General features: G+C 33.5%; 1 protein-coding gene across 1 annotated transcript in view; it reads left to right on the top strand.

Annotated features, from left to right (window-relative positions):
• Positions 1-14,355, top strand: part of CEP112 (centrosomal protein 112) — a gene marked incomplete at both ends in the record, with an annotated part of 340,823 nt that overhangs the window by 136,298 nt on the left and 190,170 nt on the right. Inside the window, one exon of the mRNA XM_084238043.1 lies at positions 2,673-2,808. Within this exon, the coding sequence (XP_084094169.1) occupies positions 2,673-2,808 (136 nt within the window). The remainder of the gene's footprint in view (positions 1-2,672; positions 2,809-14,355) is intronic.

Genomic DNA, 14,355 nt, shown 5'->3' on the forward strand with positions numbered 1-14,355 from the left:
TTTTATTTTAACCACATGTAAGAAAAAGGGAGGACAACAAGATATTCAGCTTCCTGTTAAATAGTCAACTGAAGTGGACAAATAATACAAAAGTTTTTTAAAAAGTTCCAGAAGCCTGTACCACAGTGCTATAAAATGCAGTGGTGGGGGTATACATGTGGCATGCAGCAGGGTCTGAAATGTCTTCCTCCCTTGCAGGTCCTCATACACCTTGGTACAGAATATTGATAATGACCCAGTGGGTCATTGAAATGGTGGCCACAACTGTGAGGCAGAAACCTAGAAGAAAAGAGATGGGGTGGAGAGACGGCTTTGTTTCTCACAGGGGTGTATAGATTATTGCCAACTTGAGGCAGCAAGATGTGTGGATGTGTGGATGGATATGAAGACATAGACACAAGTGTTAACTGAAAATGAAAAATAAAGGACAGATGGATACAGAGTGTATGCTTCAGCTTCTTATTTGCAGATATGCCCAAACACATGGGGGCGCTAATCTTACATACTATGCCACGTTTCTTTACAAAGGGGCTGTTAAAGTAGAAAGTAGGAGACTCTTTTTCTCTTCAGTCTTTTTGCCATTTAAGCTTTGAGAGAAATTTTCAATTTGGGGGAAGTTAGTTTTTTGATGTTTTATAGGACATGTATTTTTCTTGAAAACTTTAGAAATTAATATCTTACAGGGGGTTTCAGACTCAGATCTGAATAACTCTAATAAGTTCAAATGACTTTTTACCCTAATGTTAAAAGAAAGTGGCATCATTGTTTGAGAAATGACTTCCCCAGCTCCCAATGCACGGTTTCTGGATTATTTTATTTTCATTAAATCACTCCATCCTCTCATATCTTCAATAGTCTAATGTTTTATAGATATGTAAACTTTCCCAAGTAGGGAAAGTGAGCCAAAATAATCTTACTTATGATGTTTCAGTCCATTTGCATTGCTATGAGATAATACTACCGACTGGGTAACTTGTCAACAACAGAAATATGTTTCTTACAGTTCTGGAAGTTGGGGCATCCAGGATCAAGGTACCAGCATGGACAATGTGATACATATACACAATGGAATATTACTCAGCAATCAAAAAAAATAAACTCATGCCATTTGTAGCAACATGGATGGAGCTGGAAGGGATCATGTTCAGCGAAAAAAGCCAGAAAGAAAAAGAAAAATACTGGATGGTCTCACTCATAGCAGGAATTTAGAAAACCTAAATAAGGCACTAGGAAAAACACTAATTGTAATAAAGTAAAAATCAAAATCCACTAGCAACTATAAACTAGAGACACACTATTGGGGAGGGGGGAGGGAGGAAGATCAAAGCAAGGGGGGAGGAATTGAATGGGGACTATAACCAAGATGAAAATGCATACATTGTGCAAAAGTGAAAAATGATGTAAAAATATATATAAAATTAAAATAATAATAAAAAAGTCAACAAAACAAACAAAAAATCTTACTTGGGGAGGACACTCTCAGATCATATAATATGGCATCTGGGAAATTGGGAAAACGTTGTAACACAGTAGCAAACAGCAGGTGCCCTAAAGCAGACTGAAGTCCTGGCTTGACCTGTTGTTCAATGGGTAGCCTTGAAAATATTCACCAGGCCCAATTTTCTGTTCAGTAATACTCAGAATATAATAATATTCTTATACAAGTTTTCTTGTAAATGAGAGAGGATGTATATAAATAGTTTTCACAGTCCCAGCACTTAATCAGAGCTCAGTATTAAACATTATTAACGTTCATGCATTTATAACCTAATGTCTTTAATTTTTTTCTTCTGTAAACATGCAACTCTTTCTGTTGTAACTTTTGTACTATATTATTTTAGCTTGAGGTATAAAGAAGTGAGACAGTTATTATTTCTTTTCAGCAAGTCTACTAGAGGATAGTAGAATAATTTTGTTTTATTGCATTTTTTTACCCTACAGGTCAACTGCTGTTAACATGCATACTACATTTTTTTTCTATTGGCACATTTTTTTTAAAAAACTGAGATGTAGTTCATATACTATAAATTCACTATCTTAAAGTTAAAATTCAGCAGATACTATGTTAGTCACAAGAATTTGCAACCATCACTACTTGCTAATTCTACATTTTCCTCACCAAATAAAGAAACCCCATATCCATTAGCAATCACTTCCCAACCCCCAGGAGCCCCAAATCTGCTTTCTATGTATTTATCTATTCTGGATATTTCACATAATTGGAATCATCTAACATGTGACCATTTGTGTCTGCTTCGTTCACATAGCATAAAACTTTTGAGGTTCATGCATGTTGTAGCATGGATCAGAAGTTCATTCCTTTTTAAGGCTAAATAATATTCCATTGTATGGCTATATGACATTTGGTTTATCCATTCATCAGTTGATTGAGATACATGGTTTTAAATAATTGTTTTTTAAGGAAAATCTTTTAAAGTAATTGTGTCCTCATCATAGCACACAGTATATGGCTATTCCACTTTTCCCCAAAATAGATTATTGTCAACTTTTTATGAAATTTTACAGAATTTAGATAAAAACAATTGAAATCTGAATTTTATTTTAGAGAGGGTTAAATACTATTCTTTGATTCAATCTTTTGAACTTTTTTAGTTCTGATGAGTTTTTTTTATTTTATATCTTAACTTTGAAACTTTTCTGAACTATCCTAGAGAAAAAGAAGAACAACTAACTCGTGTGACTGAAGTTCAGAGATTGCAGGCCCAGCAGGCAGATGCCGCTCTGGAAGAGTTTAAGCGGCAGGTGGAACTGAACTCGGAGAAAGTCTATGCTGAAATGAAAGAGCAGGTGAGGAGACCACAGCTCTCCTTACTGAAAGTCATTCTCTCAGTAGGAAGCTACGCTCAGATCTTAAATATGACCGAAGCATATTTGCTTTAGAAAAATCTATCTCAGAATTAGCCATACAATTAGGTCAGGAATTCAGATGACAAAGGGATATTAGTCCTTGCAGAGGGGTCTCCCACCTCCAACAGACCCTCAAAGCAAAAAGTCGCCCTGACAGTCAAGAATGCAAGGCCTGGTGAAAAGGGGTCAGCTGGCAGGCTGATCTTTGAGAATTCCAGATATGCTTGTAATAAAATATTTAAAATATTGGACACTTTATAGATGTAGTGATTGTGTGAGATTGTGATAGCTCTGTTATCAACCTTTGATTGTGTCTTTATGTTGTTCATTTGGGGTGAAAAGTGATAAAGCACTTCTGTTTTTGATAATTGCAGCTTAAAATATCCAGTAATTTTTAGTTCTTAAAAGGGACTTAAGGACACTGCCCATGATTACTGAAAGTTTCTTTCCATCTAATGAGATAGTCTGGTAATACCTAGTTGTGTATCAATAAAAATATGTCAGTGTGGCATGTGGCCCCTTGATACAGAATCTGGATTTCTATAGAATAAATCCCTTTACCAAGTGCAAGAGTTGAAGCCATACCACCGGCAAGAGTGAAGTGAGTGGGTAAAATGATCTTGATGTGGGACCATTTTCTTATAGGAGTTCTGTCTTGATGAAAGTTTCATTGTAGGAATTGGGACTTTTGGGTTGGTTATAATATCTCCTGATGGGACATACCAACCATTGGCATTATTTGACGTGGCAGGGAGAATATCTGTTTTCTGATGTATTTCTGTGTGTAGCTGAGCCAACCAAGGAGAGATTGAATAATTAAGCGAGAAACTAGGGATACTCAGTTAAACCAAAAACTTCATTTGGCAACCAAAAATCTAAATCTCTTGGACCTTGACCCACTTCTCTTCCCTGAAAAGTATACAATTTTTTTTCCAGCAAGCTTTTGTTGGGAGTTATGTTATTGAGGAATGAACTGAGATGAATATGTGGAAATGTTGTTTAATGGTATACTGCCCTAGAAATCTGAAGATCAGCAGATTTAAAATTCCAACTCATTATAACTTTTAAAAGAGATTGTGAAATTATCAAAATGCACATGAATCAAGTTTTAGTGTACTGTATGATGGGTTGATGAGGCTATCTATTGAGCCATTTCTTCCTTTGAAGTCTCAGAAATGGTTTGGCACTGAAAGAACTCTGTAAAATTAACAAATTCAATAAAAAGTAAATATATGGAAAAAAATGAAAAAAAAATCTGTATTTCTACTTTCTGTCCTATAAATACAATATATTAAATTTTTATTCCCATGAAACAGTTGTAAAACTCAGTAGACCATAAAGAAAGTCAATATATTTCTAAGATTTGAAATGACAGAGAGCACATTTTTTTTTACCACAATGTAATAAAGCTAGAAAATAAATTTCAATTAAAATTGCTACATTGGACTTCACCAAAATCAAAACCTTTGTTCTCTGAAAGACATCATTAAAAAAACAACAAAAGGAAGTATGACAAGCCAAAGAATGGGAGAAAAGAGTGACAAATAGCTCTAACAATTTGTATCTAATATCTAAAAGGGATCTTAAAAATATATATATATGTCATCTTAAAGCTAAATAATAAGACATGCAACCCAACTAAAAACAGGCAAAATATTTGAATACTTACCTGCAGAAGATATGCAAATGCTAATAAATACATGAAAAAAAACTTAATATTTATTATTGACTGGGAAAGTGCAAATTAAAGCCAAAATGAAATGCCACTCTGTACTCATTAGAATGGTTGAAATTGTAAGGGTTGGTCGACAATGCCAAAGATGGTGAAGATATCAGATGGAGCTCATATGTTCTGTGGATGGGAAAACTGGCGATTTCTTAAAATTGGCACAATGTATTTAATCAAGAGAAGTGAATATATTCCCAGGCAAAGACTTGTATAGGAATGTTGACAGCACCTAAATTTGCAAAAGTTGAAACTTGAGGGCCTCCCCTGGGGGCGCAGCGGTTGAGCGCTGGGCTGCGAAGCTGGCCCTCTGCAGTGCCAGTTCAATCCCGGGCTGCCGGCACTGGTCCCACATGGCGCGACAGACCTCTCCTGCCGCACCCGCTGCTCCCCACAGCAGTGTATTTCGTCAGTCTGCCTGTTCTGTTCACTGCTCTGGCTCTGGTGAATTATCTCACCCTCCCATGCTTCTGACTGTACCCAGTGCTTGTATAAATAAATAAATAAATCTTTAAAAAAAAAAAAGTCAAAACTTGAACGACCCAAATGTTCCACAAAAAATTAAAGGACAAAGAGCAGCAGTGGGATACTACAATGGGATAATACAAAGCAATAAATAGGAATAAACTACTGATGCCTACAATAACAAGGATGCCTCAAAATTCTGCTGAGTTGAGAAGAAACAAGAGTTCATATTGTATATTGTATACTCTCTGAATTATGTAAAAATTCCTTAGATACTGTTAAAGTTTTTGTTTTGTTTTACTTTAATAGATATTAACCTAATTTGTTTCACAGTAAAAGTTTCATCTATGGGTGGATTCCAGCTTCCAGTTACAGTAGTTAAGTTTCAAAACCTTTAATCTGTGGGTTTGGGTCTGGTTTTATTGTGCACTCATGAGTAAGTTAGAAACTTGAATGGTGATTTAAATCATTCCACTTAATGACTGCAGGCACTCATGGAGCATTCTCCAGGATGCTTGGTCACAGATCAATTCTTGATAAATTTAAAAGGATTAAAATAATTTTGAAAATATTTTGATCCCAAGAATAATAAATCCGAAATAAATAGCAATTGGAAATTTGAAAAATTCCTCATATTTTGGAATTTATTTATTTATTTAATTTTTTTATAGAGGCATGCTTTATTTATTTGTTTTGCTGGTTTTGTTTTGTTTGTTTTTTTTGTTTATACATGCACTGGGTACAGGCAGAAGCGCGGGAGGGTGAGAGAATTCACCAGAGCCAGAGCGGGGAGCAGAGCAGGCAGAAGGACTGAAGTACACTGCTGAGGGGAGCAGCGGGTGGCAGGAGAGGTCTGCGCGCCATGTGGGACCCTCCTCAGGTGGCCGGGGAGCAGCCGGGGATCGAACTGGCGCCGCAGAGGCCGTGCGCAGCTTCGCAACCCAGCGCTCAACCGCTGCGCCACCGGGGAGGCCCCCATATTTTGGAATTTAAATAACATACATAGCTCATGGGTCAAGGAGATATTACAAGAAAAATTAGAAAATATTTTGAACTGAATTTAAAATAGGTGTATCAAAATTTATGGAATGTAATAAAGCATCTCTTGGAGGAAAAATATTAACTTTAAACATATATAAATATATATATATATCTCAATACAAAGTTCTCTAGTCAGTAATATGAAATCCATTTTAAGAAACCATATTAAAAAAAAGTAACCTGCTGCCCAAGCAACTAGAGGAAAAAGAATAATGAAGACTAGAGCAGAAAGCAAAAAAGTAGAAATTAGAAAAAACAGTAAATCAATGAATAAAAAAAAATTTTTTAATGATCAACAAACTTGGAAAATCGTTTTCTTGACTGATTGCAAATTGCCAAAGTTAGAAGTGACAGAGGAGGGAATACCACTATTAACCTGTAGAAAATAAAAGAATAAGATGATTTTCCAAAAACTTTATGCCAACAAGTTACACAGTTTACATGAAATGAACAAGTTTCTAAAAAGATACAAATTAATACATCTGTCTCAAGAGGAGATAAAAAATCTGAATAACCCTTTGAAAGATAATGAAATTTAATTGGCAAGTAAAACTCTTCTTAAAATAAAAAACCCAGAACCAGATGGCTTGAATTCCATCAAATACTATAGAAGGAATAATTTTTGTTCTTCATAAACACATTCAGAAAATTGAGGAGGAAGGAACACTTTCCAGTTCATTATATAAAGCTAGTATTACTTTGATATCAAAGACAAAGATACCATAAAAAATACAGATTAATATCCACTATGAATGTAGACACAAAAGCCCTTAATGATATTTTTGTGTTATTAATCTGGAAACATAAAAATGATTATATACCACAACTAAGTGCAATTTATCCCAAGAATCCAAGGTTGTTTTAACACTTGGAAATCATTATGGTATTAATTTATTAGTAGAATAAAGGACAAAATGAATAGAATAAAGGGCAGAATTACATAGTCAGAGGTAGAAAAAACATTTGAAAAAGTTCAACACTTATTTGTGATTGAAAAAAATTCTTTGCAAATGAGGACTAGAAGTGAACTTACTCAAAGGGCTTCTGTAACATCTTAGAGCTAATATGTTGAAAAATTAATGCTTTTCTTTCTGTCAAAAAGTAAAAGATGTCTTCCTTTGCACTGCCATTCAACATTGTATTGGAGTTTCTAGCAGTATGCTAAGGTACCCCCCATCAATGTATATATACACACATGTTGACAATGTATATATATTGAAAATGTACATATATATATATATACACACACATGCACATATTGACAATAAGGAAGTATAAATGTCCTTAGGTGACATGAGCCCCTATGGTCAAAATCCATAAAAGAAATGCTAGCACTAATAAATGGTGTAAAGTTTGCAGATAGAAGTTCAATTTACAAAATTCAGGTATACATATATATATATATATATATTAGCAATGAAATTTTTGAAGATGAAATTAAGAAAGCATTTCACCAAAACATCAGAAATAATATAATATTTACAAATAAACTAATGAAACAATTGAAACAAACTAATTGAATATTATAAAATACTGCTGAGAGGAATTTAGAAATATCTGAATAAATGGAGAGCTATTCTATGTACATGGATTGGAAAACTCAGTATTGTCCAGATGGCAATTCTCCCTAAGTATATGAAATTCATTTGATGCAATCCCTGTCAAAATCCCTATTACACGTTTTGGAAAAATTAACAATGAAAGTGCTTACTTTCACTAGTAAATTTGTTAAAATAGCAATCTATTAGGGCCTCCCCTGGTAGCGCAGGCTGTTGAGTGTGGCGCTGTGAAGCTGTCTGCAGCCTCTGCAGCACTGGTTCAATCCCGGCCAGCCAGTGAGGGTCCCACATGGCACTGCAGACCTCTCCTGTCGTGCCCGCTGCTCCCCTCAGCAGTGTATTTCAGTCGCTCTGTCTGTTCTGTTCCCCACTCTGCCTCTGGTGAATCCTCTCACCCTCCCGCACATCCAGCCTGTACCTCGGCAGACCTCCCCTGCCGCCCACTGCTCCCATCAGCAGTGTACTTCATCAGTCTGCCTGCTCTGCTCTTCCCTCTGACTCTGGTGAATTCTCACCCTCCCGCCGCTTCTGACTGTACCCAGTGCTTGTATAAATAAATAGATAAATCTTAAAAAAAAAATCTTAAATAAAAATAGCAATCTACTATTTTCCAATTAATGCTTAGGTAGAAGTCCATGAAGGTCTGAGGTAATATATATTTCAATACATATAAATATGTGTCAGTGCATATATTTCTAGTTGGTATGTGAAGCTATATCAGCTTTCTGGAGGATTTAACACTGCGTATCATTTATACCTTTCTTCTCTTCTAGGATTTTATTTTTTTCTGAATACAGAGTGTGTAAGTTGTGTGTTTGAGGGTATTTATTCTTAGGTTATTTGCTAAAAAACCTAATGTTTTTAACATGAAACCTAATATTTCAACCTAATGTTGAAAAATTAGAAAATAAGTTGGAATGTAGAAATTGTTTAAAAATTTTAAGTTTAAAAAGAAATCTCAGAGTTGTGTGGCACAACTGAAATCCTTGAAGATAATGTCATCTCACAAGCCATTACTCTAAGAGCCCAATGTAGTCACAAAATGAAATTGCCATAAAAGGAGGAAAGCCAGATTTGAAAGACAGTGTTGTGTAATCAATTCTGGAAGAATCCTTTCAGTTGATCCACCTTCCTATCGCTGACTGTTTTGTTCCGTGTCTGCTTCTAGGTCTGACTGCTTTCTTACTTCACCAGCCCTACCAGACTCATTTGACTCTCCCTCTTCTCCACCTTAAGCCTTCATGAATTTTTCCCTTTTAGCTGTCACATCTCTATGGACAGGTTAAATGATTTTTTGAAGGATCTCCTTGGTGCCTGCCTCTGGATCCTCTTCCCCCACCCTCCACCCCCGACTTACACTATACCTGTGCCCTGTCTTTGTAAGATTTCTCTGATACATCCAGTGGTGCTAGACTGAAGAGTAACAGGGATGGCATGTTCTTCAGTGGTTTCAATCATAAGTAGTTTTGCCAAGTGCATTTGCGCTTCTGAGATAGAGAAAGCAACTTTGGTGTATATTTAATAGTAAGGAATCCCATTTATAATGGTACCCTTATAGCGAGGCTAATTAAAAAATCAGATACTTCTTAAATGGTAGATTTTAGCAAATATACTAAATAAAAGATATATGTCAAACAGGATAAATTAAAAGTGCTCCATTCCAGATTAGCAGTTAAATAAAAGGGGTGAGTGATATAGCTCAAGTTCTAAAAGAAAAATCAATCAACAGACTCATTATTTGGCGAATGATGTTTTCAGATTTTCCACAGTCTATATTTTAAGGCTTCCTTTTCTATTACTGTTTTGAATATTCCATTTTCTTACTGAATCTTTTGTGTATAAGCGAGCAGAGCTATAGGGCATCTTTTTCCACTTGGAAACTGCTGCAGATAGCAGACAATGACAATTTGAATTAAAAAATAAAAGCTTTGAGTTTGTTTTTGAAGAGAATTACTGTTTCAAAAATAAGGCCCAGGAGAGAAAATGGAGCAGTTTTAAATTAAAAAAAAAAAAATGCTTCATGCTGTTTCTGTCACTTTGAAGAACTTTTATCTTATTTGAGATTGCTTAAATAACCTAATTTCTACTCCAAATGGTGAAATCCATCATAAGTGTTAACTGTCAGCAATTAGTTGTATGCAACATACTTATTTTATTGTGAAAATGCTTTACTCTGTTAAAATTATTTCTGAGTGTATCAATCATTTTTAAAGAAATAGTATTCTGTATTTACCTATTCTCTGTGAAACAAATAAATGACTGAAAAAGACAGCTATGTTTTTTGAAGTATTGGCAGCAATTGTAAAGTGAAACTTTTTAATCTTGTAAACTGACTGCATGGATGTCAGCTAACTAGTTCCTCCTGGGGCTTTCACTAGCCACTTGACTTTTGTACTTAATTTTTTTCCTCTTGAAAATACATGCTCGTTAAATGGTTCTTGCTGCTAAATATTTGGCTTTAAATTCTATTCCTTTTTTTTTTAAATAGTCATCAGCTACAGGATATTAATTAGCTTTATACTTGGAAAAGCCCTGGTTTGTCATGACAACATTCTGGAAACCACTGCTGTTGACGAGTGAGATTGCTTCTGGCTCCTAGTACAATTGAAATTGGTTAGCCAGATTCTTAATTTTTAGAGATTATAAATTAAATTCATCATCCTATTATTGCTGCTGAATTAATGAAAACCATTCTCAAGTTATAAGGAAGGAAGAATGCCATCTGGACATATTTGTGCCATTAAGCATAGATGGATTACAAACAGACTTAAAGAAAGAATCATCATATAAACTTTTCTTTGTGACTTGTACCTTTGTCTGATTGTCCTTTAAGGGTTATGCAACTCTAAATAAGATGTTGAAACCAGTTTTAAGATAATAAAAGAGTCAATATAAATGCAAGTGTTTTCTCTTAGTTACTTTTGGATGATGATGGAGAAATCTCTCCACCCTGTTAACATTTGGAATTTTGTCTTTAAATGAGATCATGTAACAGAGGTAAAATCCTAGAATTATATTTAAATATTTTATTATGATAACTAAGCAATTCCAAATGATAACATCCAAAGAATAGGTACAAGTGTTTGGCTTTAAAAAACAAAATTAAACAGAAAAACTCTAAACAAAACAAATAATAAGAATCTTGACTTGCTCCTTAAATGCTTAATAGAGTTGTAAGTGAAGCTGTTTTCTAGTAATATTCCTCAATGACTAATCTCTTGCAAACCAAAAAAAAAAAAAAAAAAAAAATCAACTGAGAGCACTGAATCTGTAAACATGTCATTCTTTATTTGGCAGATTTGAAGGGTTATTTATTGTAAAAATAGTAACATTCTTGTTTTAAGACCTCAACTATTTTATTGGCTTACTGATCAAGTATTCTACAAACTTGATTTCTTCATTTACTAACAATTTATGAATACTTGTGTTATACCAGCCATTGTAAATTCTGGGAATACAAAGATTGTTAAGACATGTTTGTGGCTTGTATGACAGACCAGTGCATAAAGCTGCGTGGTTTAATAGGTGGTATAACTAGTAAAATAAATAGGTCATTAAGAGAACTCAGAGGACAGGCATGTAACGTAGCTTAGTGAGTTATGCATATATCTACAATGATTGTATCTTTGTGTAACTGTATTTCTCATATGTTTGCTTGTTAAAATGTTATTAGCAATAAATTTAACAAGCTAACAAACAGAAGGTCAAATATACACATTAGTCTTACTTCTAATAGCAAATAGGTCATTAAGAAAACAACAAACTAATAGAAAATAACTTTGAAAAAAGTCACATATTTTATCCCATTTATAAAATTAATTCCAGAAGGAATGTAGATATACAAGTGGTAGGTAAAATGACATAATTTTAGAAGAAAATGTAGGATCATTTTTGATTGTTGAAACTAGGCAAAGATTTGCTTAATAAGAAACAAAAGACATAAAAAACAAAATATTGTTAAATTTAACCTCATTAAAAATTTTTGTTCACCAAAAGACACTAGAAAATGAAAATCCAGCCTAAGAGTGGATTAAGATATTTGCAATTCAAGTATTGAACAAAAACAATCCATATCCAGATAAAGTATTCCTACGAATCAGTAAGAAAAGGAAGACACTAAATTTAAAAAATGAACAAAACACTTGAACAGATACTTCTCAAATGTTGACTTGAAAGTGTCCAATTAATATACAAAGAGTTCTCAGTTTCTTTAGTCATCAGAGTAATGTAAAAATAAAGTGGCAGTATAATACTACTATACGTCTACCAAAATGGCTTAAACAAAAAAGAGAAAATACCAAATGTTGACAAGGATGTGGAACAATGAAACTCATATATACTACGATGGGAGTATAAATCGGTGCAACTGATTTGGCTATCTCATAAAATTGAATATATTCATACCCTATGCCTAGCCATTTTATTCCTAAAAAATGCATAATTTGACAAAAACTACACATTGGAATATTAATAGCATCATTATTTATAACAGTAAAAAAACCTGAAAATTACCCAAATCCATCAACAATAAAATAGGTAAATAAATTGTATTATATTTACCCATGGAATATTGTACATGAATACTGTACAAACAATGCAAGACTGTAGAATGAGCAATGTAGAGTTTCACCTAACAATATGTTAGAATCTTTCAAATGTAGTGACAAGTGAAAGAAAGCAGCCATAAAAATCAGAGTGTTATCCGCTTCCATATAGGTAAAGAATAAAACTTAAGTGAAACTGGCAATGCAAGTTACCCTTGGGTGACTTTTGAGGTATTGTATATTGACCTGGATACTTTAAAAAAAAAAAAGTGTTAATTTACCCAAAAGGAATTTATCATTTGATATATATGGAAATAATCTAAGTGTGGCCTAAGACATTGGTAATGGTCTGTATTCATGATGGTAGTCACAGAAGCAACAATAATAACCCATTTCATTTCATTTCTTTTCCTATATTAATAAAGAAAAAGTAATCCTCTAAAGAAATATAAAAATGGAATGATCTGAAAGTTGTCAAATGGGATAAGGAATAAGAAGCAATACCCTGGACAGGGAAGAATAATTTACTGGTGAACATGTTAAACCCATCATTTTGTTTAATTTAGGTGAACTGCCTTATGGTGTTAGTAAATATAATATAATGTATTTCTATTTCTGGAAATAATGAAATATTTCATATCTTTCTATTTTATAGCATTCTTTCCCCATGACAATATTTTTACAAGACATATTTTCTGTCTTATATAGAGTAATGATTATTTCTTACAAAATAACTACGAATATAATTAAATACTGTGTTAATTGATTTCCACTTTTAAGGACATTATTTTCTACTGAGTCTTTAGCAAAAAATGGAAATAATATTTTGTCATCTATATCTATCTGCTCACCTGGCTATATCTATTTTTAATTTCTTTCTATGTACATGTTTATTACATATGTATATTTAATACATATTTATGTAAACTACAAAGATAAACTATACAAGCAATTACCATCTAAATGTGTATTAAATATTACAAAATATATTTTGAATTACACGTTCGTATACAATTGTATATAGTTAAAAATTATACATATCAAATTATTCAATATAATAGCACTTTCTGAAAGAAAGAATGAAATTCAAACAATGTTCAATGTCAATTATTAGAGATTTTATTTAGGGCAACATTAGAGAGTTTTAAAACTTTAGCTTCTTACCTTATATATGGACCTTGCCATTTAATGTAATTCTAGTGAGAAATACAAACCACATAATTAATTTGCTATTGACAGGACCTTGCAGAAAAGCCCCTTAAAAAAGGTATTTGACTCAACTACTATGGACCCTTTGCCCTTATCCTTTTGCCCGTATCCTTTGCCCTTGCCTTCCCAGATGTTCTGAGCTGCTGAAGGCATTTTGCAACTATTATAGGAAGGTTGGATTGCAGAGACCTTAACCCTGACATCTTTGAACTGCCAATGTAGCAGCCTCATTCTGAACTTTTCATTATATGAGGAAAACGTAAGGGATCCATGTCATTTAAGCTGTGGATATTTGGGTTTTTCTTTTACATGTAGTAATGCCTGAAACCCCATAGAAGGAACATTCAACATCTTTTTCACCTTTCTGACTACTTTAAACACTAACCACTCTCACAGATAGACGCCCAAACCTGCTTCTGCTTCTAACTTGACCACCAAGTTTGATTTTTAGACTTTTTGAAGTTATATAAGAAGGGAATTTTTGTTTTGTTTTGCACTTGAAGTTGAATAGAATATGGAATGATGTTTCACAAAGCAGAATCTTTTATATCTATGGCAACTGAATATCTTGTATTAAACAAACTCAGTATTTTACAAGACTTATTTTCTGATTTTTTTGTTAACTTGGAGAAAGAACATGGAGTGGGGTCTTGCATTTTCGGTCAGTATAATCTAGAATAACTTGTATTTCATTTTCTTTATCAGTTATTGACTGATAAATATTTATCAGTTATTTATAATATTTGGATATAAAAACTCTTCATGTGCTTTAGATTGCTTTCTATTTTGATTATAGAAGATAATTAAATTGTTGATAGAAGATACTCTGTTTTTACAGACTAAAGTACATAACATTCTTAACTTTTATTTTTTTTTAAGATTTATTTATGTATTTATACAAGCACTGGGTACAGTCAGAAGCGTGGGAGGGTGAGAGGATTCA

Source organism: Talpa europaea (genome assembly GCF_964194135.1).
Source record: "Talpa europaea genome assembly, chromosome: 7".
NCBI classification, from domain to species: Eukaryota; Metazoa; Chordata; class Mammalia; order Eulipotyphla; family Talpidae; genus Talpa; species Talpa europaea.